Source organism: Falco punctatus, assembly GCF_963210335.1.
Source record: "Falco punctatus genome assembly, chromosome: 16".
Classification (NCBI taxonomy): domain Eukaryota; kingdom Metazoa; phylum Chordata; class Aves; order Falconiformes; family Falconidae; genus Falco; species Falco punctatus.
Window position 1 is genome coordinate 5,349,970 of NC_137596.1, and position 25,564 is coordinate 5,375,533.

Genomic DNA, 25,564 nt, shown 5'->3' on the forward strand with positions numbered 1-25,564 from the left:
GGGCGGAAAACCGCCTGGCGGGGCTGCCTGCGCGGGTGCCGCGGCGGGAGGCGGCCTGAGGGGACAGACCATTACCTCAGCGAGCGGCGCTACCTGCCACCGACGCAGGTGACCCCGCCGCCTCATGAGTGGCACGAACGCCCTCGCCCCACCCTGCGGGCGGGCGAGGCGGCAGCCAATCGAAAGCGCCGGAGGGGCGACGGGGGCGGAGCGTGGCGGCGGACGGCCAATGGCGGGCGAGCGGCGGGCGGAGCGGCCCAAGGCGGCGGGCGGAGCGGGGGGGCGCGGCGGCGGCGGCGGCGGCCGGGGCCGGGACCGGGGCCGGAGCCGGAGCCGCGGCGGGCGGCCGCCATGTGGCCGTGCGGCGGGCGGCGGCAGCGCCGCCTCGGGGGCACGGCGCTCCTCCTCCTGGTGCTGTGGCTGGTGCTGCGCAGGTGAGAGTCGGCACGGCCCCGGCGAGGGCGGGGGGCGGCGGGCTGGCCCCTGGGCGCAGGTCCCCGCTGGGACCCAGGGCTGGGTGCGGGGCCAAGGCGCCTGGATGGGGCGGGGGGGCGGGGGCTGCCTTGCGGCCCCGCAGGGTGGCGGCGAGCGGAGCATCGCGGCTGGCCGCGGGCAGCAGCGTGGGGAGGGCGGGGGGGAGCTGGCTCCGCGCAGGGCGGGCTGGAGAGCTTCACATAAATGTCACCTGTCACCTGTCCCCGCAACTTCTTGTCCCATCCGAAGCGACGGGTGCGGGCAGCCCAGGCGGCAGCGCCGCACATCCCGTCCCACCTGCGGCTCACGCTGCCCCCAGCCTGCGCGCTCCCGGCCTTTCCATCTGGCCATCCCGCGGATGGTGCAGTTGGCGGAGCGATGGCTCCATCACACCCGCGGCTCTGAGGCTGCCAGCGGTGCCCCCGACGCCTCCGACGCCCACACCGCGTGTCCCGCTCGCCCCAGCTCTGCTCTTCCCGGTGGCGTCAGGCCTGGGGGCCACCTCGCCTTCCACAACCCCCTGGACTTGCTGCTTCTGGGCCCCTTTGCACGCTCCAGGCCGAGGGCCATCCCTCTGGAGCCCACCTGCAGTAACAAGAAGTTACTGGAGGTTCTTGCTTCAGTCCCGTGTGGTTGAGGTCATGGTCGTTTGGGGGATGATGCTCTTCCCAACAAGCGTGTCCCGTGATGCTGCCGGAGGGGTATGTCTGCACCGGGAGCTTCTCCGTGCCGGGTGACGGGAGCTCTTCAGTCCCTGAAGTCCCCAAAGTGCTGGAGATAATATTGAGGCAAGGGAAGATGCGGTTATTTATTACCACTCAGATCCCTTTTATGACTTGGATATTTTGTGACGGGTTCTTAAATTCATAGTAGCAAGTTACCTGATGCTCAAAACTACAGAAAAGCCTTGATAAATCTTTGCACAATTAGAAGTAAAGTTCTTTTGTAGCTGGTCTTGGGTTTGTGCCACAGAGGTTGTTAGCTGAGGATTATTGCAAGCTGATACTTGATAAAAGCATGGAAGTCTGCCTCCTGTGAGCGTGTATCTATAAAACACTGTCTCCGTGGGTATCCAGTGCTTCCCTGGGTGGCCCAGGGTGCCGGAGAATAAATGCAGTGCTGGTTGGCGCAGCCGTGCTGAAAGAGCACCTGGGGCTCCCCTGACCGGCACAGGACCTCGGCTGCAGCTCATGGGGGAAGGCAACTCCAAGCTTTCACTTTTCCCTGGCCAGAGGAAGCCCGGAATAAACAGCAAAGCCCTCTGAGGCAGGTCTAAGTAGAGCTTAGGGATTAACTGTAAAGTCCAGGTCTTCTGAAGTGCATCCTTTAGCACTGGCAAAGCAACTAATGGTCTCCATACATGCTTTTTGCCCTGTTTTGTCTGTCTGTCTTTTGAGTTACCTTGTTCTCCCCGCTCTGGATATGCGGTAGACCGGCACCAAAGCTAAATCTCTATCTCACGCAGAGGTGACTTCAGCTAGGTTTTTGTTTTACAGGCATGGATGCCTTAGCGTAGCTGGTTTGGCAGTTAACTGTGACTTTCCTATTCTGCTTGGAGTGTTCTGCACTTCAGCTTACATCTTATAAAGACAGATCGTTTCATGAAGCACTAACTTGTCCAACCCAATATTGAAGCTGCTGTACTAGGGGAACTTGGTCATCCCATGCTATTTTTTTGCCAAAAAAGAGACTTTCCTGAAGCAGGGAGGAAGTGAGGGACCAAAGTAGGCCAGTAACCTTTAGCAAAGACAAAAAAAGATTCTTGCAACCTGTGCTGTCATTATAGAAGTGAGGAAAAAATCAACGGGAAGCTATACAATGCTCTCAAGAGGAAGCACAGGGCCCAGGTGGGCTTTGAGTGGTGGAAATCCAGTTTGGTAACAGGATGAAGCTCTGCTGAGTTACAGAAGTTTTTTTCAGGAGTCACTTGAACAGATCCTAGTGAGACATGTGGGTTTCAGGATATCCAGGATAATATGTTGAAAACATTGGGAGCCTGGGAGCTTCCTACCTTCATGAGAAAAACCACTGGAGCCGGGGAGTTTTAAGGTAGGAAACTTGATGGAAACTTGCCAGCTAAGTTATGCCCAAGGTTAAGAAGATGAGCTTAAGTGATTTGTTATTTTTATCTGCCTGTGTATGCTTCCTGAGTACAGCCTTCATTCCGGCACCAGTGGCAGTTAGCAGTACTGTTGTGTGCAGGGATAATTCAGGGCTGTACCTAGCTCAGAAGCAATTTGGAAACTTAGGTATTTTCCAACGTAGTCTTTAAAAATTGGAGTTTTGTGTCTCCAGACCCCTTTGAGCTTCCTGCCTCAGGCTTGCCACCAAGCAACAGAAGCAGGTATAGCTGCTCTTTTGAGCTCTGATTTGCAATAGCTGCAATCTGTGGAAGATGCAGTTCTAGGACAATAGAAGGGCGAGTAGCCAGAGGATATCCTGTGTGTGGACTGAGAACCACCTCCTCTGCTGGAAAAAAATCACAATAATTCCTTGGGAGCAATGCCACCGTTTCCTAGCCTTACATCATCATTCTCTGACTGTACCTAGTTTCTTGTGTAGATGAGCATTTTTCATCCTGCTTCTACTCAGGCGGTCATCCTTTAAATATGACAATTAGGTATTTCGTGCTTATTTTTCCTACTTCGAGCTGCACTGTCGTCGTAAAAGCTCTGTTATTAGTGCACCACCTTCCGAATGGGATATGTTACTTTCTCCTCGCTCAGCACTATTTTTTGTAAATGGTTTGACAATAAATACCTGCGAGTGCTCATTGAAGGCAGTGAATATCTAATCTAGGCTTCCTTTTCCAGGTATTACCCATGCCTGCTGCCGGTCATTTCAGAGCCCTGTGAGAATGCTGTGCTATACAGGTACCTTCTGTGCTTGTCAGCCAGCCTGTGCAGTATCCTGGAAGTCTTAGATTTAGTTCCTTTGTAGTCTCCTTGTCTTGTGTTGGAGGACAGCTAATTGCTGAAGGCTCCTGGTTAGCAATCCCTGTAAACTCTGCGTTCTGAGAAGTCCTCGCCCTCTGCACATAGCCGCTCGATGTGTAGTATAGAAAACAGCTGGAGGCCTAGATATTTCCATCTTCTCCGAATGTGACATTTCTCTCAAATGTGTGGGCCACCCTTGCTTTGCTGAGACAGGAATTCATTTCTCGCATCTGGCTGTGATAACGTCTCAGAGGAACAAGCCGCTATTGTCTAACTCTTCTGTGTATTCAGGGTTGTGGAACTGGGATGCTCTGGTGCAGGCAGTGTAACTGCTTTGGATCTGGACTTGTTGATAAAATGTTTTCTTGGTTCAGCCAACACAAACCAGGGAGCTGTGTAAGGCAATAGAGGTAGTTTTTTGCATGCAGGAACAGACCCGAGTAGGGCTGTGATAGCATGAGTACTACAGCTGGTAAGTGCTGTGGAACCTGCCATCTCCTTTGTTCTGTTTCTTTTGGCAAATAACATATTAAGGAGTTAGTACAAGCAGCAATGCGGGCAGAGGTAAGTTTGTGGTGACAGCTGGCGTAGTCTCTCCTGAGTGATGAATATCATCCAGGTGGGTTCTTTAAATTAAGGGGAAGGTTCTCTGTTCACAGTGAATGGTGGGGTCTTTATTTTTCCCACGCATTGAGTTGGAAGGTGCCAGAGACCACAAGGCATTCAGGGCAGCAATGCTGACGTGCAGCTGCTGTTGGAACAGGGAGCTGGAAATCAGCCAGCATGTGTGATCCCACTGCAAAACAGGGAGATCTTACATTTCATAAGTTATGAAAGTGTTTGCTGATATTCTGAGTGAAAACTTACCCATCTTACATTTTCAGCAGGTTGGTTTCATATTCTGTGCCTGAGCAGTGCTACTTCTTGGTTGTAGAGTGTGGCAGAGGGGCTTGGGGCATCCAGGATGGAAGCTACTAGTGAAATGAATATTAAATGCTCATCTTAAGCAGATCTTCCATCTGTTTTATAGCCTTCTGAAAAATCTACCTGCTCTATATGACAAAAAGCATGATTTATATAAGAAGTAGGAAGGTCAGAGCTGATCCTGCCAGGTAGAGTGAAATAAGCAGCCTCTCTCAGGGGGACAGATTCCTCCTTCGCTACAGCCTGGATGCTCATATACTTCTCCTTCTTTTCTAGGTTTAACTGGAGTGAGCTGATCCCTCTGCAGTTATGGGGGAGGACCCTAGGCTTGCAGACAGAAAACTCACAGTTCCTCCTGGAGGGCATGCCCTTCCGTATATTTGGAGGCTCGATGCACTATTTCCGAGTCCCCAGGGAATACTGGGAAGATCGCATGCTTAAAATGAAAGCGTGTGGCTTAAACACCCTCACGACGTAAGTGTCCTCACTCCCTAGGCTCCGTCACGTACCTTGCAGCCTCTCCCCTCTTCACTAGTAGTTGGTGGGACTTTGTCATTAATTCCAGCGGGCCATGGCAATGTCTTTCTGTACTTATTATGAGAAAGACACAGAAAAGAGTAGTGGGGACTCAGGTTTTCTTTAAGCATCACACACTGCAGTATCCTCAAATACGGGCTGGAACAGGCAGCTGTCAGACGTACTGGGGAAGTGCCACCTTAATGCTGGCGCGGTGCAGAAGGGTCACGCTCTGAAACAGTCGCTCAGCACTCTTGCCATTTAGAAATTGCTCTGGTTTGGAGAATGAAAGATACACCTAGAGACCACATTTGACAATCTTGAGAAACTCAGATGTAGCAGAGCATAGGAAAAGAGTGCAACAAAGTAAAGACTTGTCAGAAAAACGAAAGGAAGGCACAAATTGTATGTAAATAGACACTTGCAATGTCTACATGCAGTAATCTCTGGATCTGTTGCTGACTAACAAAGGCAGTGCATAGGGTTTTTTTCTGTGCTTCACAAATGCAACGCCCTTTGCAGCCCTTTGCCTCCACTGCCCTAACTCTGCATTTCAGGTATGTGCCGTGGAACCTTCATGAACAGGAACGAGGGAAGTTTGACTTCAGTCGCAACCTGGATCTAGAGTATGTGGTACAGACAGCTCTATTATTAAATACCTCTGTTTTGAGGGGAGGGTGGGTGTGTTGGTTCCAGCTGAAGGTGTCATTTCCACTTTCTGAAGTGAAGCCCGTCCCTTGATCCATCAGTGGCAGCTCCCCTGCTCTCTGGAGTCCTGGGAACCTGCACGTTTAGTACCAGTTCAGTATAGTTGCTTCATCAAACAATTTTCTCCTGGTTTTGGTACCTAAATTTCATGGTGATTGGTGTATTGGGAGTGCATGGAGTCGGAATTTGCAGTCAGACAATAATTATGCTGTCTGTATCTCTAGGGCCTTCCTTTCACTGGCAGCTAAAAATGGACTGTGGGTGATTCTGCGTCCTGGACCTTATATCTGCTCTGAATGGGACCTAGGTGGGCTGCCCAGGTAAGTGTTGTTCAGCTGAGGCAAGCGTTTGAGGCTGTGGGGAAAACAAAAAACCCAAACAAAACCCTCTGATCGTACAGTTGAGCCTCCTTCAAAAATTTAGAATGGCTGGCTGTTAGGTGGGAGTATTTATTTTCTGTGTCCCCAAAGCAGGCAAATACTCATTATGTTACTGAGCTCTCCTAAGCAGTACAGATAGTAAGCCTGGAACCAGATTTTTTTTTGAGTGGTTATTTTTTAAAATAATAATTGTGTTATGGCATAATGGTTACAGCAAGAAAACAGAATTGGGGAAACCTATCTTCCGTTGCTGTTGCAACTCGACTCTGTAATATCAATAGTAGAATTTGCAGCTTGATGTAAGAATTTGCTTCATCTCGGGTCCATTTAAAACTCCTACTAGAACATACATATTATATGGCTGGCAGTAATAAAGACCCATAACTTCTCCAACCTCCTGTTGTATTTTCTTCTAAAGCACAGAGCTTGCTGGTGAGCGGCTTTGAGAGCTGAGCTGTATACATCAGCACTGAGACTTGCCTGGTTACTAGATCCCAGTGGAACCAGTGCCAGGTTACATACCACTTGTTTTCCTTACCATCGCAGAGCATGAACCTCAGTGGAGACACTTGACAAAATTTGAGGATTATTTCTTTTAATCTTTTCAGTTTTTAGAATGCCCTGCCTGTGGCATCAGGGAGTTCAGGTGCAGAACTGTGAAGGTGTGTCAGGGAGTTACTCCTGAGAGCTTGTGGCCAGAGGCAGTAGCTAACTCCACATTATATTATGGGAAGTGCAGATATTGTCAGTCATTGCCACATCACCTGTGTATTCTTTTTATCCGATGGATAAAAATTCTGATAAAGAGTGACAGTACTATTCTCATTTTACAGATAAAGAGGTCATGATTTTGTAAGCTCACTGAGCTGCGTATAGCATACAGGAGTTGAAGCTTTCAGACCTCTGGAAGCACTGTTAGTTACTGTCTCCTTTTGCAGAGACAAGGAAGGTACAAGCTCGCTCTGCTTAAGTGGTTATAGAACTACATTGTTCTGCTCTTAAACAAATTGCCCTTTTCTGTGCTAATCCCAAACCAGCAAACTAAGTCTTGTAAATCAGCAACAGAAACCATGAGAACAATTACCAGAAGCTTTGTTTTGAGCGAAGGTTGGGGGGTTATGAGGGAGCACTTGGTTATAGAGGGCCCTTTGGGATGCAGGGTATTCCAGAGTAACCAGGTTAGCCTCTGAAATCTTAGTGGGAAAGTTAATGACATGAGCCTAGGCACAAAATATAGAGCAAAAAAGAAGGGGAACAGTTTGGCAAGTGCAGTCTGGACTCATTTAAAAGTGTGAGTGACAGATAGCCTCACATGGTGCCATTCACTGGCTCACGATGCGGTCCATACCTGCGCTGCAGGCTTAGCCAAGTGACACAGAAAGATCAATGATTCCTGCCCAGAAGTGACTTGATGTCGGTGGGTGGTGTCACCTCTGGCAGCCTTGACTGGAGGAGACTCTTAACAGACTCTGTTTGCTGCTTTTCTCATAGCTGGCTACTACAAGACCCAGAGATGCAGCTGAGGACAACGTACAAGGGCTTCACAGAAGCTGTGGATGCCTATTTTGATCATCTAATGCCTCTTGTCGTCCCTCTCCAGGCAAGTACAATCCGTTGCCCTCTCTGTCCCCAAGTGGGGACTGTCTGCACAGATGAGTGTGAGCTGTGTGTAATGGCAGCAGGTTGAAGCACCAGCAAATCTATCCCTTCAGGACCCAGTATGGACTGTAGCCTGTCAGCTCTCCGGATCTAGCTGTACTGTTAGGCATAGACTTCGGGAGGACGAGAGGGTGGAGCTGGGTCCGTCTGAGACTTCTGCATCGTTGCTGCAAGCCAGTGCCACTGTGATTTCGGTCCCTCTGATTAGAAATCATGGTGAACAACTCTTTCTTTGTTCCCAACAGTACAAGAAGGGAGGTCCCATCATTGCAGTGCAAGTGGAGAACGAATACGGTTCCTACGCCAAAGACCCAAACTACATGACCTATGTTAAAATGGTAACGTTGGCACATTTACTTGTTTCTGTGGTGAATCTCTCTCATGAACCACCATCCTTATACTATTTTCTTTCTTTTGAAAAACTTTTGTGCATGGCTTCAGAAACTCTTGAAAGTGTCAGTGCGTAATCCAGTGCATTTTCCTTGGTGTTTCTTCCTGGAGTGGAAGAGATGGCATGTGACCCTCTCAGCACTGATAAGCCTGTGTTCTTACGTCTTTCAGAGAAGAGGGTGACAGGGAGATGGGAGAGTGTCTGTAACACACAGCTGGCCTTGAGGAAGCTGCCTGCAGCTGGTCCTTTTTAGCTTCTCTTAGACAATGTCAGAGAAAGGTTTCTCTTTGTTGACACTCCTGGGGCGAAGGTGTATGTGAACAAGCTACCAGCACGCTCCTAAACTTGTGTAACCTGGAGCTCAGCATCAGGCAGGTTAACTTGCCTAATGCCTCCCTTACCCTTGTCAAACGGAGACTAGACTTTGCCCTGGCTCCTGCCTCTGAACTGAATGATAAAAGAGCTGGCCAGTGCCCAAAGAGACTGAAATATCCTGGTGGATCTGACTTGAGTCTGACTTGTTCATTTGCCCCCAGCACAATTGCAAGGCAGACAGTTAACAAGATCTGCGGTATGTCCTACAAGGTGCGTTGTTTCATTTCTTCTCACTGAGTGCTTAAAAGCGTTGCTGCACGTGAAGGGGCTATCCATCCAGTGGTGCCTATGTGCTATAAATTGTGTGTTCCCTGCTCTTCTGCTACAGCATTATGAGATCCTTCTGAAACCCTTCGGGTGCCTCAGCTTCGCCCTGAGCAGCCTGAGGTTAGCTCTGGCCGAGGGTGTCCTATTGCTTGAGGTGTACAGAGGCTCTTCAAATCCATCGTGTGGCAGGAGTCCTCATCTGCTTAGAGTGCTGTCTGTCCTGCACTAACTCCATCTCATGGAGTGAGTTAACATTGCTTAGAAGGTTAAATATGAAGCATACATACCAACAAGTTAAAGAGTTAGCTGCCCCTCTGAACTGGTAATGTCAGAATTGTCTGTCTGCCTAGTTTCCCTCCCTGTGTCCCACCAGTGGCAAGCCTATAAACAAATGGCTTCCAGAGCCCTGAACGAATGGGGCATAGAGACACTGTTGTGCCTGAACAGCACGTCAGCTCGGGGCTTGCTTTTCCGTATCTCAGCGATGAAAGAGCTTCTGATGTTTCACAGACTTGTCAGAACAGATCTCCTTGCCAGGCCCGTGGGTGTATTTTTGCAGGGCTGTTTCGTCATATTGTGGTGTTGCGTGCAACTTGCAGCTGAGGAAGCCTATTATAGTGGTTACAGATGAAAATGTGGGAAAGCAGGATTCGCAGGGCTTCCTTTTTGCTTGGAGTGGTATCTAATGTGAGGTGGAGCTCCTAGTCTTGTTCTGGTTTGGGTCTTGAGCTCTGAATGTGGCAAGCTGATTAACTCACATCTGCGTCTAGCATATATAAGTGTGGCAATCTTCCTGGAACTAATATACCCATTAAACCCCCCCCACAACTCAAGACTGAACCTGAAATCCCTGTCTTTATCTCACTCTTTTGGGTGCAGCGCCTTTGCCTTCCAAAACGTGAAGGCCATGAAAGGGTGTATTGGCACCTTCCTCCCCACAGAATGCAGGAGCTGGGATTAGCTGAGCACACACCTGTGTCTGCCTCAGACGCTGTTTCTATTCCTGGTTTCTCTGCTGCACCCTGAAACCCTGTAATGCATTTCAATGTGTGGCAGCTCCCTGCCTTTTCTCCATTCCGCACTTACACTCAAAGGGAGGGGAAGAAACTTATTACTAATGCAGTGCCCAAAGAATTCTCTCAATAAAATTTGTTAGAAATTCCGTTTCCCTCAGTAGCTGAATTTTGTCAGATACCAGCATCTGTTCAGGTGCTGATTTAGTGACGGTATGTTGATATCTAACTAACCGGGCTAAACACTAACTCTGAATTGGGTTTGTCTTTAAACTCCACGTTGTAACGCCTCTCTAACGGAGACTGTGTGTCATGCTCGAGTCTACTCTTTGTGCACAGGGTGTGCAGGCGTGTGCAGTACGCGAAGGTTTCTTCAGACACGCAGCAGGCGTTAGCTAGTTGGTGCACGACACAGGTAACTCCTGTGCGAGCTGATGCATCTTTACCACCATTTTTGCAGTTAGTAATTTACAATTAAGAGAATGAAGGCTTGTTTTCAAAGCTCCTTGAAGCTGAAGGAGTGACTTCCAAGGCAGGTTCAGTGAAGAGGGGGTTTAATTTGCGACTAGGATTTCCTAATCCCTCCTTCAAACATCAGCCACTGTTCCATAAAAAACCAACTGTAAGAGAACAATCCTGTCAGGAAGAACCTTGTGTGTGCATGTGCTTTTTAAGAACCTTAGAGTGCTGTTTCATACAGTGCTGCGATATTGAAGCAGCAGTAGATGCATTCAGACTTGACTATTTGAGAACATCAGTACCTGAGCTGTCCTGTGATGGCATTCACTGGCAAACCAGCTATTTTCTCCTTTCAGCTTCCATTGCTGAGGCAGGAAGGGCGAGCAGCTTTTCTTTTTCTTCTTCTACCTGAAGCCCTCTTCTGATGGAAAGCTGTGAAGCTATTTATTAAACTTATCTCAGAAGAAGAAGAGAAAATCCTGAAGCTTGATGCATCAGTGAGAAACCGATCCAGCTTTCTAAAACCAAATAATATTTTTCAGTTGTCTTTAAGCTGGAAAAAGTAGGCAGGCAAGCTTCAGCAGGAATGGGAGATGTCACAGGAATAGTATTTCTTACCAAGCCACCACCAGTTTCAAGCTATCCCCAGAGAAGGTGATCGTGGACTTTAATGCTTTAATATCCTGAGAAATACTAAACTCAGGCTGTTAACACAATGGCTTTTCCTCTTTTTAATTTAGGCCTTGTTAAACAGAGGGATCGTGGAACTGTTAATGACCTCAGACAACAAGAACGGGCTGTCATTTGGCTTAGTGGAAGGAGGTATGTGCATAATGCAAAAGAATGTCCGTTTTCCCTTTGCTTTTTAAAAAGTGTAATTCTATCAAGTGTTTAAAAATGCTGCTTAGCATCCCTCCTGCTTTTCTCTGAAGAAGTGGAGGTGCAGCTGTTTGAGTTTCACTGGGCCTTAAATCTGACTGTTTGGGGCATCGTGTATACTGATTTTCGGATTTCCACATCCAGCTCAGCTGAGATTTACTATGTGCTTGGCCTCTGCTCTCTTCTGTTTCTGCCAGTTGCCTGCCTGAGTAGTAATTGCTTCCCTGAATTAAGTGTTTGCAGGGTGCAGTCTTTTGAGTGCCCCTGTCATCGCTCAGTCATAAATACTGTTCATTTTGTAATCTCAGGCATGGAGATGATTAAAGGGAAAGACCTTTCCCTCCTTTTTTTTTTTTTTTCCTCCCGTTTTCATATGTCAGTGTGAGAGGGGCAAATTCAGTAGCGCTGAAGTTCATGGCCCTTCACCAGTACAGCAGTGGTCTCAATGGTATTTTTGTTTGATGTGCAGTAGTTTTCAGCCTTGACCACACAGAGTCACTCTCTCCCTGCCAGAGAGCTGACATGCAGCAGGGTTGGGCTGCAATCCCTGCCTAGCCCTCACCATCTTCTCTGGGAATGTTTACTGCCTCAGAGCTCGTTCTTGTTTGGAGTTGTCTTTTTCCAGTGTGTTGCATGCTGAGAGCTCTTTGATACCAATTTGCCTCTTAGATGTCATAACAATCTGCTCATTAGAGTCAGCATGTCAAGTAATCAGATGCGTGGAATAACTAGGGCTCAAAGCCGTATAGCAGCAAGGTGGTTACAAAAGCTGTAAGGGAGACAGAACAAAATCCACTGTCGAAATGCGTAAGAAAATAGAAGACTCCATCCTGGAGCTGAAAACTAGTGCAGTGATTCTGTGATTATTTTTTTTTTTATTCTGTTCATCAGTGGTGTACTGATTTCTTTCCAAGAAGCATCTGGAGGTTCCTGTTAACGCCAGGAGCAGTCAGCCTGGTGCTCTGCAGAGAAAACTGTCTGTTGTAGAAGGACCTGTGACTACAGCATTGTAGCCCTTCTCCAGCAGCTTTTTCATTTCAGGGGACAGGGAGGAAAGCTTTTGTTGTTGTGGGTCCCTTCGGGCTCATAGGTATAGAAAAAAATCACAGTCAGCCTCCAAGTACCTGTGCAGCGCCTGCAATCCTCCTCCCTTCACAGGCACAGCTGGTGGCAAGAATCCCAGCCTGGGTGGCTCTGGTCTGACCCGTACGGCCCTTCTGAGAGCTCACGGGTGACAAAACAAAACCTCTGGTTTGCCTCCAAGCCGTGGCTGAAACGCCACAGTGGAAAGCTGTGTGCACGTGAAAACCACCCACTGGGGAAATGAGGAATCAGGCTTTGGGAACTGGTTCTCCGCACCTTTACACCGTTTTCAATGGTGTGCTGCTAATCTGCATGAAAAGCAGAATCGGGCGTGTTTGCCTTCAAGATTGCCAGCTAATATATTACATCAGTGCTAAACCCACGTTTTATTTTATTCTCCCACTGTGTTTGCCTGTGTGAAATTTTTCAGCTTAGCACACTACATAGGTCAGCCTATTAAAATCAAGGTATAAATAGTGAGAAGTGAGCTTTTGCTTCTGTAAATATTCCGTTTGAAGTGCTCTGACACAACTGGGGCTGGATTTGATACCAGCTCTCTTGTAAGAAGTCAATTTTTAATACCCAATTATATCATTGCTCCTGCATTTTCCAGGTTTCTTGGGAGAAATATCAATGCGACCGAGGGCTAGAAAAGTATGAAAATGGTTCAAACGTGTAGCAGGGGCTGGGGCACTGACACCGGGTTGGGGTCTTCTGATGCATCAGTGCCTGCAGCCAGGTTTTCCCACTCCGGTGCTTGAAGATCATGCAGCAGCTTTCGCTGTACATGCAGCACACACAAACTAGTTGGTGATTCCTCCGTGCTGTGCAGGGCAGAAGCACAGATAAGTCTTCCAATTACAGTTTCTATCTGGTTCACTTGTACTGTGGTTTCTCTCATCCACCCCCACAGACATGACAAGCTGTAAGATATTGCCAGGGTAGCGATTCCTGCAGCTAAAGCCTGGGAGATCAGTGTGGCATCCAGATATGACTTTCTAATAATAAGTTTGCCTTCATGTGGTGCCTTTTATCTGAGGATCTCCAAGTGTTTTACAGCCTCTAATTAAAGCTTGTGACACCCCATGAGCTGCTCTGATGCTCTCTCTTTCTAAGTATCAGTGAGTGTTAGAGCTAAAATGATGGCCTGCAAGTATTCCTCTGTGTGCTGTGGTCCGGTTGGATTCTGCATGCTAAGTGAAGACTTTGATGGTAAATGTCTGAGGAGGTTGTATTGGTGGTTCAGAAGATGTTCCAGTTCCCCCGAGCTTGTGCTGGGCTGAGGCCTAAGCAGTCTGTCTCCTGGGCATTTTGTGTCTGAATTAATAAAACCTTTTTCTTTTCCCAATAGCACTGGCCACTGTTAACTTTCAGAAACTGGAACCTGGGCTACTGAAATATCTGGACACGGTACAGGTAAGATGCAGAAAAACTTTTTTTTTAGATTTTCCAGGTCAGCATTAGAAATGAAGCACTGCCAGTCTGTTTTGGTTTTGTGTGTTGGTTTGGGGCTTTTTTTGAACAAATGTTTGGGCTTCCTTCTCACTGGGCCAAATCCTTCTGGAATCAGTGAAGATACTTAGGATGATTTCTCTGGAAAATGAGGGAGGTTTTAAGCATGCTGTTAATCCAGCACCTTCTTAAAGGCTTTCCATTCAGCTGTGGCCTGTGTTTAGCTGTCAGGGGTTTGAGTTCTTCATGCTTTCAAGTGTTGATGCCCAGTAGCACCCTACCTTGGAACTGTCAGACTTCTCTCTTGGACTTCAGTCATCTTTTTTCCAGGCTCTTTTAGCCTGATGCTGCGGATGCCGTCAAGAGCATGTCTGAAAACTGTAGTCTTCAAATGCTGGGTGTGATCTGCTGCGGTTCTTTCAGTGTACGCTGTGAGGGCTGCCTCTGACCTCTCCAGTGCCTCCTATTCAGTGTAGATATGTGAAGTTGTATTAATGGCATGCTGTGCAGAAGAGAGGATTGGCTCCACTAGGCATTTGGTCCTGTTTCAGTCAGAGGAACACTTTAATTTCACATATGCTTCCACAGTAACTTCACAAAACACCTTCCACACAGCGTGGTCTCAGGCTCTGCCTGCCTTCTCTGCAGCCCAGCCTACCTGGCATTTAACAGTGCTCCCTGCAGAAAAACATTCCAATTTTGTGTGTCGCTTGAGCTTCTTTAACCCCCTGTGCTGTCAGAGATGTGAATCAGGGGCAGGGAACGGCCTAATGAACACTTGATGCAAAAAGCATCTTGATTGCGTTGAGGGAGTAGTGAGGGAATAACAAGTTTTGCGTTTTGGTGACAGGTTCTCTCTCCTTGCGTCCTCTGTCGTCTGCCTTCCCTGTTGCTCTGCTTGCTCCGAATGTCAGCCTGGAAAGATGTGAAAAACTGACAGCTGCCCCTGGCCGTGATCAATTCTCTTCTGATCTCTTCCCTTGTCTTTTGCCTGGACTGTGAAAGGAAACCTTGCTGCTGGCATGCTGAACGTTGAATCCTGCAGCTTTAATTTGTTTTCTTTTCCTGTACAGGCAAAAGAGGCTCTGCTGCAGGTGCTTTCGCCTTCACAAAATTCCCCAAACCCTGCAAATGAACAGAAGGTGGCACCTTCCCCACCAGCTGAATGCAACACGGCCCAATAAAAGCAGCTCCTCCTTTGCCACACTTACTAATGACAAGATAGGAAGCCTGTCATGCATATTTGTAAGGATTATGAAGCTATGTTATCTTTGCCTTGTTATGGTCTTTTATTCCAGAGGCTGATAAAACTCCTTCTTCAAGCAGTTTACTGGGGACGGATTGATTAAATGTATTTCCAAGAGCTGGTCTGAACCTGGAACAATTAAATTATTACAGGCACCTGCAGTTGTTTTCTCCTAATGAAACATGAGTTTCTTTAATGCCACTTACCTCGGCCATTTCACGTGGCATCAGATAAAGCCCCTATCAAATAAAGGGCAAAATTGCCTTGTCTAGAAATAAATACCATGAGGAAGGAGTGCCAGCCAGGCTGAGCACATGTTGTCCTGTCTGGTGTGATGGGGCTGGGTGGAATTCTACAGGAGCTGAGGGAGCTGGCAAGCGGTGACAAATGGGAAGCAATCGCTCTGTGTGCGCAGCTTTTTTAATGAAGACCTAATTCCTGCAAAGGCTAATTCTTTCCTGCCAACACCATATGCGGCATTAAAAAGGCATTAAGCCGCTAAGGTCTGCTGTTCCTACCTTGGCAAGCGCTGGCTGCGGTGCACCTGCAAACCCTCCGCTGGCAGTGGTGTAGCTGATAAGCAGACATTTATAAATGTGTATTTCTACCAGAAGCTAAACAGTGACAGTGGGTTTGTCTTTTTGCTACAGCTCTACCAAACAACAGTATCCAGAACTGTTTGGTATCACCCGATTGTGTGCTGTGCTTTTTGCTTTGTGCCTAGCAGAGGAGTAGTCTGCTTTGCTTACCGGTTCTGGGCTTTGCTGGCCCACAGCATCTTCTTCAGAGCTCCTTAGCTCCTTTTCTATGCCAGCCTGAGAAGAAAACACTCTTGTAAACAGCGTTGCCAAACTGCAGTTGAACAGTGCTTCTCTAGAAAATAGGGATGAGGGCAAGACTGATCTCCATTTTAACTCTTTGGGTTTGTTTTGGTACAGAGAGATCAGCCAAAGATGGTGATGGAGTATTGGACCGGATGGTTTGATAACTGGGGAGGCCCTCACTATGTCTTTGATGCAGACGGTGAGCACCGTATACTCTTCTTGTAGCTAGGGGGGCTTAGTGCTCGGCAAACGGTCACGGAAAAATGAGATACAACCTTTACGTATTTCTGTCCCGCTGTAACCTTTGCTTTGTGTGACTCTTTGTAAATGAATAATCTCTCCGCGAGTGGGTCACATTGCTGTGCCTTGGATTTTCTTTAGTGGTGTTAGTAAACAGCAGCTCTTTTTAAAAAAAAACAATATTTTTTTTCTTGAAGAGGAACTCTGTGGGGCGTGCAGAGAGCCAAACATCTGAAGATATTAGTGACATGTCCTAAGAGCTTGTGCCTAAGTTGATTTAAAAAAAATGCAGCCGAGTGACTTAAATCATCTGTTTCACCTCCTGAGCTAATCTAAATCTTGTGAAGACTTTATCTGTATTTTGTAAAGATGTCACAAGTTTTGTGAAGCATCCATAACAGCGTTACTTGTCTGGCCCATAAACACTCCTCATAAACGATGATGAACCTAAGCCTTTTGCAAGTGTTGCACCTTCTGAAAAGCGTTAGGTTTTTTCTAGTTTAAGAGCTCACTAGGAAGGAAGACAAGTACTGAGAAACCCCAACAACCCCAGAACCTCTAGGGCGTCTAAAGTACAGTGAAAACAGAGCTATATAAGACTATTCTAATGACTCTCTCATTCTCCTGCAATTGTCTTTGTAATTGGGTCATTAGTGTGTTGAGCTTAGGAGTCTGGTTGAGTAGTCCTTAAAACTCTTGTGCTTCAAAGCAAAATTCCAGCTCAAGTACATGAGCTTTACCCTTTTTCACCTATGGGAGAGGTATATTTGAATGTATTACTATGTCCTGATGTGTCAATGGACGTGCTGCCCTTACTGAGGGCAAAATACAAATCGCTGTAATTACACAGGCGTGATTGACTGACAAGGACCACCGGTATGTTTGTGTCTGCTTTGAATTACTGGAAGTGTTAGCCTAGCTTCTTGGTCTGTGGCCTTCCTGGCACTGCCCTTCCTTTGCAGAAATGGTGAATACTGTCGCAAGCGTCCTCAAATTAGGAGCATCCATCAATCTCTACATGTTTCACGGAGGCACCAACTTTGGCTTCATGAACGGTGCTCTGGAGGCTGATGAGTACAAGTCAGATGTCACCAGTTACGGTGAGTTTTTTGTCACTGCCTTGCCCATGCACCTATTGTGACAGGGCAGTGCAGACTACCCTTTGGGCTAGTTACAGTTGGCAGAAGCACTGAGAAATTATTAGTACAACCACTTTGTCGTGGAGAGATGAGCTGGAGCATAGCTCAGAAGCAAATGCCTGTCTCAAAGGGGGCTTACAGTAGTGTCTCCTATTTCCAGACCCCTTCCAGGATGTGGAGCATCCCCTCATTCCCAACGGGAAATAGAAGGTGCAGAAGATGACTTTGCTTCATGTTATCTCCATGCTGGCCCTTCCTTCTAGGGAAAGATGGTGATCCAAGATACAATTCTGGTTTTTAATTTTACCAAGTCAAATTGTACCGTAAAGCTCTTTTCATCCAACAGCCCTTTGTTAAAATTGTTAATTTTTGACTTTATCCTGTGTGAAATTCTGGATACATGCAAATTAGATCTCGAAAAGTACATTGCTCCTTGTCTCCAAATTGAGCTCATCTCTGGTTGTCTAGCTACATTTGCACAGATAAAAGCGTACAGGTTTCCACAGTACAGACGGTGCCAAGAAAATTGTGTCTTGGGCTTTTACTTCTTTGGTGACAGCATACATGAAGGGTGTCCCAGAGCTGCTGTATGTTTTTAAAACACGTGTACTGCTTTTTCAGATTACGATGCTGTGCTGACAGAGGCTGGAGACTATACATCCAAATTTTTCAAGCTCCGACAACTCTTCAGCATGATCATTGGTAATTATAAATCCAAGAACCAAAATACTGTTTTACCTACAGTGTTAAATTAGAGACTTGTTTAAACTGGCCCTTCTGCTGGAGCCCTCTGAAGCTGCCTGGTCGACTGGCTGGGTGTTTTTTGCAAAGGATGGGAGGGAGGACCAAAGGAGGCCTGGAGGGGGCTTAAATCTGTGTTGGGTTTTTGCATCTGAAATAGTTGTTCCATCTTTCTCTTTCTTTTTGCATCACAGGCCAGCCTCTTCCTCTCCCTCCCATGATTGAAAGCAAGGCGTCATATGGTGCTATCCTGTTGCATCAATATATCCCTCTCTGGGATGTGTTGCCATCTCTTTTACAGGTAGTACTACCAATTGTAATGCATCTCAGTAGTAAAAGGTGTCACCTCGCAGGTGGAAAAGGTGATTAGTGTGCTGGTTTGTTATCCCATGTTTTGCCAAGGACGTGCAAATCTTTTACTTCACCTTTTTTACTGCTGCTTCTGTTCTCTTGGAATTCCACTTTTGCAGGTCCTCGGCACCCTTTTCTGGTACCTTGGTTTCATTGCTGTAGCTTTCATAGAGTCGTAAGGTAATTCAGGTTGGAACAGACCTCAGGAGGCTTACAGGGTAAATGTGACCTGTGGCAGAGTGGAACACTGATCCGAAATGAATTGCTCCTACGTGGCCTGTCAATGCGGGGAGGCCGCTTCTGCCATTGCATTTGTTTCTCCTTTGCAGCCCATTAAGTCAGAGTTTCCCATTAACATGGAGAATCTGCATCTAAATGACAGCAGTGGGCAGTCATATGGGTATGTGCTCTACGAGACTGTCATATTCGGTGGTGGACATCTGCATTCAAGGGACCATGTCCGTGACCGAGCACAGGTAAGGAGCAGAGGGTAACTGTGACTACGTTCAGTCAGATTGTAAATGCTTTGTTCTTGGCAGCTAGGTAGGAAATGGGTCAACCATGAAGGAAAATGGGAAGTTTTAGATTAGAAGTGTGATTTGCCCTTTTCAGTTCTCAGCTAAACTCCAGTCCTTATCATTTGTAAATCAGCTTGAGGTTCCAGTCTACTAAAACTTACATCAGAATATTGAATGTTCTGAGAAATGTTGTGATTATTTTTTTTCCCCACCTAGACTGGATCAGTGACACAGTTATGGATGCTGAGTTCTAGTTTCAAGTAGAGACAATTTCCTCCCCAAATACAACTTCGGTAACCTACGCAACGCGTGATTACAGCATAATTGATGAGAAGTTGCTCTCCTCTCTTGTGCTCTGTTCTGCAGGTGTTTGTTAACACCATGTACGTTGGTGAGCTGGACTACAACACAGTGGAGCTCTCCCTTCCTGAAGGACAGGTAAATAACTGGAGATTGCTCACAGCAATAGTGTGTGGATAACAGAACCAAGACCGCCCAGCCTCCCACCTATTCCATTTAACTAGCTGATACGGTAGCCTGACACAGGGAGCAGTTGTTATGTACCCTCATTAGACACTATTTCAGTAGTGAAATACAGCATGAATTACTGCCAAGTTACTATTTGTGATTGAGAAGGGGGTTTTGAATACTTTTGCACGGAGAAAATTCATGTTGTCATGCTTGCTGCACAAAATTTGCCAACTTTCCTGCCACACCCACAACTGGAGAGATCGAGTACTGGCACCCTGCTTGTGCAGATTAAGTCTGTGTAGGCTTCATCTTCCTTAGCACAACGCATATTTTAAGGGTTTTGTGGGCTTTTGCACCTTCTGGGTCTCAAATGAAGTGAGGGGGAATGCCTCTAGCTCTGAGAGTAGTCTTACCCTGGTGGAAGTTGGCAATAAGACTCGTATATTGATTGAATGCATGTCAACAGCGCTGTGCATGGCTCCTCAGAGCAGGCGAGTGGGTTAATACACTAATTGTTCTTATGACTTGTGGGAGAGCTATATGACATAAGCCTGTATTATGTCAAACTTCATTTCTGGCTCTGTGGGTGATATCAAGATGGTACTTAAAAATACAACAGAAAAAAAGACTTTCATAAAAAGGCTGAGAGTTCCTCAGCGGCATAACTATTTGTAACAGCTGAAAGGTAGGGGGACACTGTTCTGTCACACAATCTAGAACTTTGAGCAGATAAATTGCAGCTGCCAAAGGTATCGGTGCCACCTCCCCTCTTAAAACACCTCTACTGACCTCTGTTAACCAAGTATTATGGCTGATAGAGCACGTACTGCGCACTGGTCCAGGCAGATGCTCTTCCTTTTTTTTTTTTTTTTTTTTAACAGGGATTCAGGCAGCTAAGACTCTTGGTAGAGAACCGCGGTCGTGTCAATTATGGCCTGGCGTTGAATGAACAGAGGAAAGGTAAGTCAAACTGTCCTAGATAGTTCTCTGAGTTTAAACACTGCGGCACTGCCTTTCTCGTGTGCTTTACACAGAACCAAACTGAAGACCCAATGCAGCTATCGTAGCGCTAGCCCAGATTACTGTCTGGAGTTGGTGGGAAATGGTGTGATGGAGGAAACGTTAAAAAACCCATTTCATCACTCCCTGTCTGCAGCAATCACAGATGCTGCTTGATGGCTTGCGTTAAGGCTTCTTATTTTATAGGGGGACAACTACGCCCAAGGCCATCAATGGATCTTACTCTGCTCTAGATTTGCCCGGTGATGTTAGGGTACCCTTTCTCTTGCTCTGTGAGCGTGTTACGTCACAGGGAGAGAAGGAAAATACCTTTTTTAATCTGTGTTTTCCCTTAGGGAGTTGATATTGGAGGATCGCAACATTTAAAATTGACACAGTATTAGGGGGAATGAATTTTACATCCTGCTGAGCAGAATTTACTAAAATGTTCAAGTCTATCACACACAGTTGTAGAGCTGGAAGAGGTCAGAACCCCAGGATTCTATTTTAGTGGGGAACTGTATGCAAAAACTATACAAAATAGACTAATGGAGTTAGGCACGTGACTGTACTAATTTTATTTTACTGCAGAAGAAGACTTTACTGCATAAAGCCTCTGCACTGCTTAGGCAGGCTCAGCTGCAGTCCTGTAGTTAGGAGGCTGGATTAGGACCTGGGCTCTGCCTGCTACATGAAGAATAACTTTATCTAACAAGAGAGTGTTAAAGGTAAATTAGTTGCTAAGGTGTCTTGAGATCCTTGGATGGCAAGCAGTGGATCAGCACTGGACATCAGTGCTCGCCCGTGTTGTATTTTGCTGTGCCTATTAGAGAAGTAACTGATTTACTACTTTAAAAAAAAAATGTGTACATGGTCAGCTAACTAAAAAACCAACAATAACAACAAAACCCCATCTGCTGCGTGTGCCAGCAATGTTTTCTGCTTGGAGGGTGCTTAACAACTTGGTGAGTTGAAGCAAAGGAGAGAGTGGAGAGGCCAAAGTATAGTAATGTTCCCCACTCAATCTGGATGAGCAATGGGACCATATGGACTCTCATTCCATTGCAGAATGTGGCCGCTTTCCATCTCCTGCTGTTCCTCGCATTCAGATAGGAAAATCTATCAGCTTTAGCTGTTTTTCGGCTCTTCATTACCCCCATTGCTCTTGCAGGCTTAATTGGTGACGTCTTCTTGAATAAAACCCCCTTGAGGAACTTCAAGATTTACAGTTTGGAGATGAAACCTGGCTTCATGAAAAGGTTTGTTGGATTTAAATTTGTGGGGTTTTTTTTCCTCATTTGAAACAAACTGTTTACCAGCAGTACAAAATCTAATAGGTAGCAGTTAAATCTATCAGAAAGGCAACCCAAGGTAAAATGAGGGAGGTGGATTTTTGCACTGCTAGGTTCCTTGCTGATGCCTTTGCCCGAAATAGCGCAGAAAATGGTGCTGCTTTATCTATACCATTATTTGGGGATGAAATGTATTCCCACTGTGGAGGATTTCAAGAATTCCTCGCAGCCTGTACCAGCAGGGTTAAGTTGGGTAGGTGGAAGCATGGCTTACCCAAAGGGGTGGCTCCCAACACACCCACATGTTGGAGAAGTTTGTGTCTTTCTTGAAGTTCACAGTATGGCTGATATATTTAGCTATTTAAACTCACAAGGGATGGATTAATTCTAGGAAGCTACTAATAGTACATTAACAAGTCCAGATGGCTTCCTCTCTTTTAAGTTATTTTGCTTTAATTCAAGAAAGACGGAAAAAGAAATCTAACGGGGTAAGTCAAGGAGCCTGTTAGTAGATATAGAAAACCTTAGCAAGCGTTTAAGGCAACAGATGCCCTACGGACACTGGCCACCATCCAGACGGTTTTCAGTGATGTTGTTAATACCACAAAGTAACACATGTGCATCCCCCAAGATATCCCCCAAATCCTGCATTTTGTGTAGGAAGGAGAGAGAGCCCATGTTAAACTGAAATGGCTTTTTTTTTTAAAAAAAAAAAAGTCTACACTTTGAAATTTCTAAGGACAATCTTAACAGGTGCTGGGGGGCTACCTGAAGGGTTCTTACTGACAGGGTAACTCGCGTAACCTTTGACTGCAGGGTTTTAGAAGAATATTTTCAGTGAGGAACATTAAAGCAAATGAACTGCCATGCACAGACAAAAGCGAGATTAGTCAACGCTGCAATCAGTTACTGGCAATTTGAGCAGCAGCAATGAGACACAATCAGCTTCCAGTCACTGTGCAGGAGGCTGGAGCACACGGTACTGTGAAAGGAACTGTCGCAGGCTTTTAGCTGAATAATTCAGTAGCAGTCAAGCTGCACTGGATCAATAACTTCCCTGAATGCAAGAGATGCAGTTTGTAAGGGTCGGAAGGAACATGTTCTGCCAGAAGCTGAAGGCTTTTGTGGGACTCCTACAACCCTTATTTTCTCTTCTGTTTTTCCCCTGCTCCCAAATTGTTGCCACAAGTAAGAAATAAAGCCAGATTGCCCCTCATTACTGCACTCCCAAGGATGTGTTCGTGTTCCTCGGTAGGAGCATGGGCAGAAACGGCTGTTTTGAATTTTATCAATTCTGCAAGTTTTCCTTTAGCCTGCGTAAGCCACGTGCATTTAAGGCATACACGATGGCACCGTCATATCTGAAGGAGGACAGGCACTTGAGCAGCTGATGTGAAGCAGAGATCTTTATGTTGCTGTAAAATATTAGAGACGGTGATAGCCCTGTACATCCCCTTCTTGTACCAGCAACTGGTGTGTCAGTGATGTGGCAAGCCTAGGATAATGAAGACTGAAACGCAGCACCAGTACACTTCAGATCGGCTAGGTGCTTGCCTTGAATGTTTACAGGAGATGACCACTTCACCCCTTTCCAGCGTGAAGAGTGTTACCTTTAGGCCCTACCACTAGAAAGCAACGGCTTGACATTTCAGGTGTGCGAGGGGACAGCAACCCTGTTGTAACAACATCCATCTGCCGTTGTAAGCAGTGGTTTGAAATGGTCTCGACATCGGTGTGGTGTCTCTCAGTGCTGCCTGGTGCTTGCCTGCTGTGTTTGGTCATTCTTTTACAGCTTGCAACATACTGCTGGATGGAGCGCAGTCCCAGATTACTTTGTCGGTCCAGCTTTTTTTCGTGGAAGGCTGTGGATAGAGCATCAGCCACAGGACACTTTCTTGAAGCTACAGGCAAGTCCTATTTTTCTCTCCCCCCTATTTTTTCTTGATCTTGATTTTCTTGTTTGTTTTTTTTTTTTTCTAAAAGCTGGTTTAAAACACACTTGTGTAGTAGCTCTGAGCTCTGACTTACAGTCTGTAGTTTTGTAGTCTTCCTCTGATCTTGCAGAAAGAATTATTTTGAGGGTGTAGAAGTCTTCTCATGCTGGCAGGTAATTCTGTTCAGCCTGTAGAGGTCCTGATGAGAAAACGTGTGCAATACTGACCCTGCAGAGCTGCTAATGAAAAGTTATGTCTTTTTTTTTTTATTGACATACAAATGCTATTTCTTTTCTAGTTGCAGAGGAGTAACGGGCACAAAGAACAAAGGAGGCACTAGTTTTCTTCCTGCCTCCTCAATGGGATGTGGAGTCACTTCTTTGTAGACATGGCATGAGAGTTAGCGTTCACATCTTCCTTCTGTGGAAGATTTCTGCTTTTTCATAGAACTTAAGATGAGATATTAAATGCTATTAAACTTCCTCCTCCGATTTCACTCCCTTAGAGCCAAGGTTCATGCCAGTCATTATTGTACTACTCGCTCTTCCATTTATGTTTTGTTGTAAATTACGCTAGTCAGTAGCGATACGGTATTTCTGTCACCTGGGAAATAGGTGAGAGGAGATATTCCATACTTGGGAAGAAATAAAGATATGTCTGTTCAAAAGGATGAAGTTTCCTGTACAAGCACGAATCATGACTTGCACATTTTGGAAAGCTTTATCCTTTTAATTAGCACAGTAAAGGTAACTCCTGTTCAGCAGGGCTTGCTTCAATGTTCATGGCTTCAGGGAGTGGCACAGGGAAAGCAAGCAGAAAACCTGCAGAAAGCAGCCGGAAAGAAGGCGAGTTTCCTGCGGGAGTGCTAACTGGGTGATACAGCTGCATCAGGAATTCGGTGTACTCTTGATTCTAGGGCTGGGAAAAAGGAGTTGTCTTTGTCAATGGTCAGAACCTGGGCCGCTACTGGAAAATTGGACCTCAGGAAACACTCTACCTTCCTGGCCCCTGGTTATGGAAAGGGAGCAATGAGGTAAGAGGCTTTGGTGGGATTTCTCTTTGCTTGTTGGTATTATTAAAGATCCTGCTCTGAGTCATGTCCCAAAGAGCTAGGGGATTTAATGCAGTAAATTACTTGCCTATCTCTAGCTGAAAACCAGCACAGCAGAGAGGAAGGAGACTGTTATCTCCCAAGATCTGTGAAAATTAGGGAAGGTGCTGCTCTAAAGCTGCTGCTGTAATGGCTCTGACAACCATTAAGACATGATGAGGATGGCAGCTAAACTTCAAAGCACTGCATCAAGTCCAAAATCAAGACAAACCTGATTAGATGCTGGTTCATTTTCTGCATCATGTGGTGCTGAAGAAGAATCACAGTTACTATTCAGACTCATATTGATTGATGTCTTTAAATGACGCTTCCTTCCCCTGCTGTGATTGTATGCCTTTTCCTCCTAAAAATATTTGAAGTAACTTAGCCTTTGTATGAAGAAACTTCATGTCTCTCTCTTTCTGCAGATTGTAATTTTTGAAGAACGCACTGCAGGACGGATAATACAATCTGTCGACATACCTTATTTAGGAAGGACCCAGTATGTGGACTGACGAGAGCTTCTTTCCCATGTTTGGTTCATCTTGAATACTCCTGGTTGCATGTCTGGGGACGCGATGGCCCAGGCACTTGGGCATGTTAATTTCCACTAGACCCAGGTAAAGGATTTGCTCTTTGGCAGTAAGTTCAGAAGAGAGAACGGGCCCCAAAGGAACCAGACTCCATTGTTTCATAGATGGATGCAGAAGCTCGTCTCCCTGGACTACTGAGGACCCACAGCTTGGATGGCTGTGTATGATGTTACGGACTGTCTGATGAATGTGGGGGAGTAAAAAGGTGCTGGAGGCAGGAAAGAGAAAGAACTGGAGCCATCTGAACTGAAAGCTGAGCTCAGCTCTCTAGTGACTTTAAAAATGTGTTATTGCTGGCCTCCTCGTTTTTATAATTAGATAGGGAGAAAATAGCTGGTGAACATGTGAGTAACCAGGTGTGGAAAAACATTTTGTTGTGCTTCCAGGCAGAATTTAGCAACTCACTCTGCAAAAAGGTCATTACTTGTTCACTTGTTGGAAGCCAAGCTGGTTGTCAAATTACTTTAATTTAAGCTTTTTTTTCCACTAAGTTTTACTATGGAGGTTGTCTCTCTCAAAAAGGGAAAAAAAAAGTTTTAAAAAGTCAAACGTGTTTTGTTCTCTATCAAAGATACCATGGTGTTTCAGCCCAGGCAGGAATGAGAATGTC

At 46.2% G+C, this 25,564-nt stretch overlaps 1 protein-coding gene across 2 annotated transcripts; it reads left to right on the forward strand.

The window, feature by feature from the left end:
* The first annotated feature begins 276 nt into the window (after positions 1-276).
* On the forward strand, positions 277-25,503 carry LOC308054145 (beta-galactosidase-1-like protein 2). Of its 2 annotated transcripts, XM_080366453.1 has the most exons (20): positions 277-434; positions 3,288-3,347; positions 4,611-4,808; positions 5,408-5,476; positions 5,783-5,878; positions 7,430-7,538; positions 7,843-7,935; positions 10,843-10,924; positions 13,416-13,480; positions 15,701-15,785; positions 16,789-16,926; positions 17,587-17,667; positions 17,901-18,007; positions 18,387-18,533; positions 18,942-19,013; positions 19,928-20,006; positions 21,217-21,304; positions 23,130-23,244; positions 24,188-24,304; positions 24,790-25,503. In XM_080366453.1, the coding sequence occupies exons 1-20, from the start codon at positions 352-354 to the stop codon at positions 24,874-24,876; spliced, it is 1,971 nt and encodes a 656-aa protein (XP_080222579.1). In that variant the 5' UTR covers positions 277-351; the 3' UTR covers positions 24,877-25,503. The 2 variants fall into 2 exon arrangements, with proteins under 2 accessions (XP_080222579.1, XP_080222580.1); XM_080366454.1 differs by lacking the exon at positions 3,288-3,347 and having other exon boundaries at positions 278-434.
* Positions 25,504-25,564: the final 61 nt, after the last annotated feature.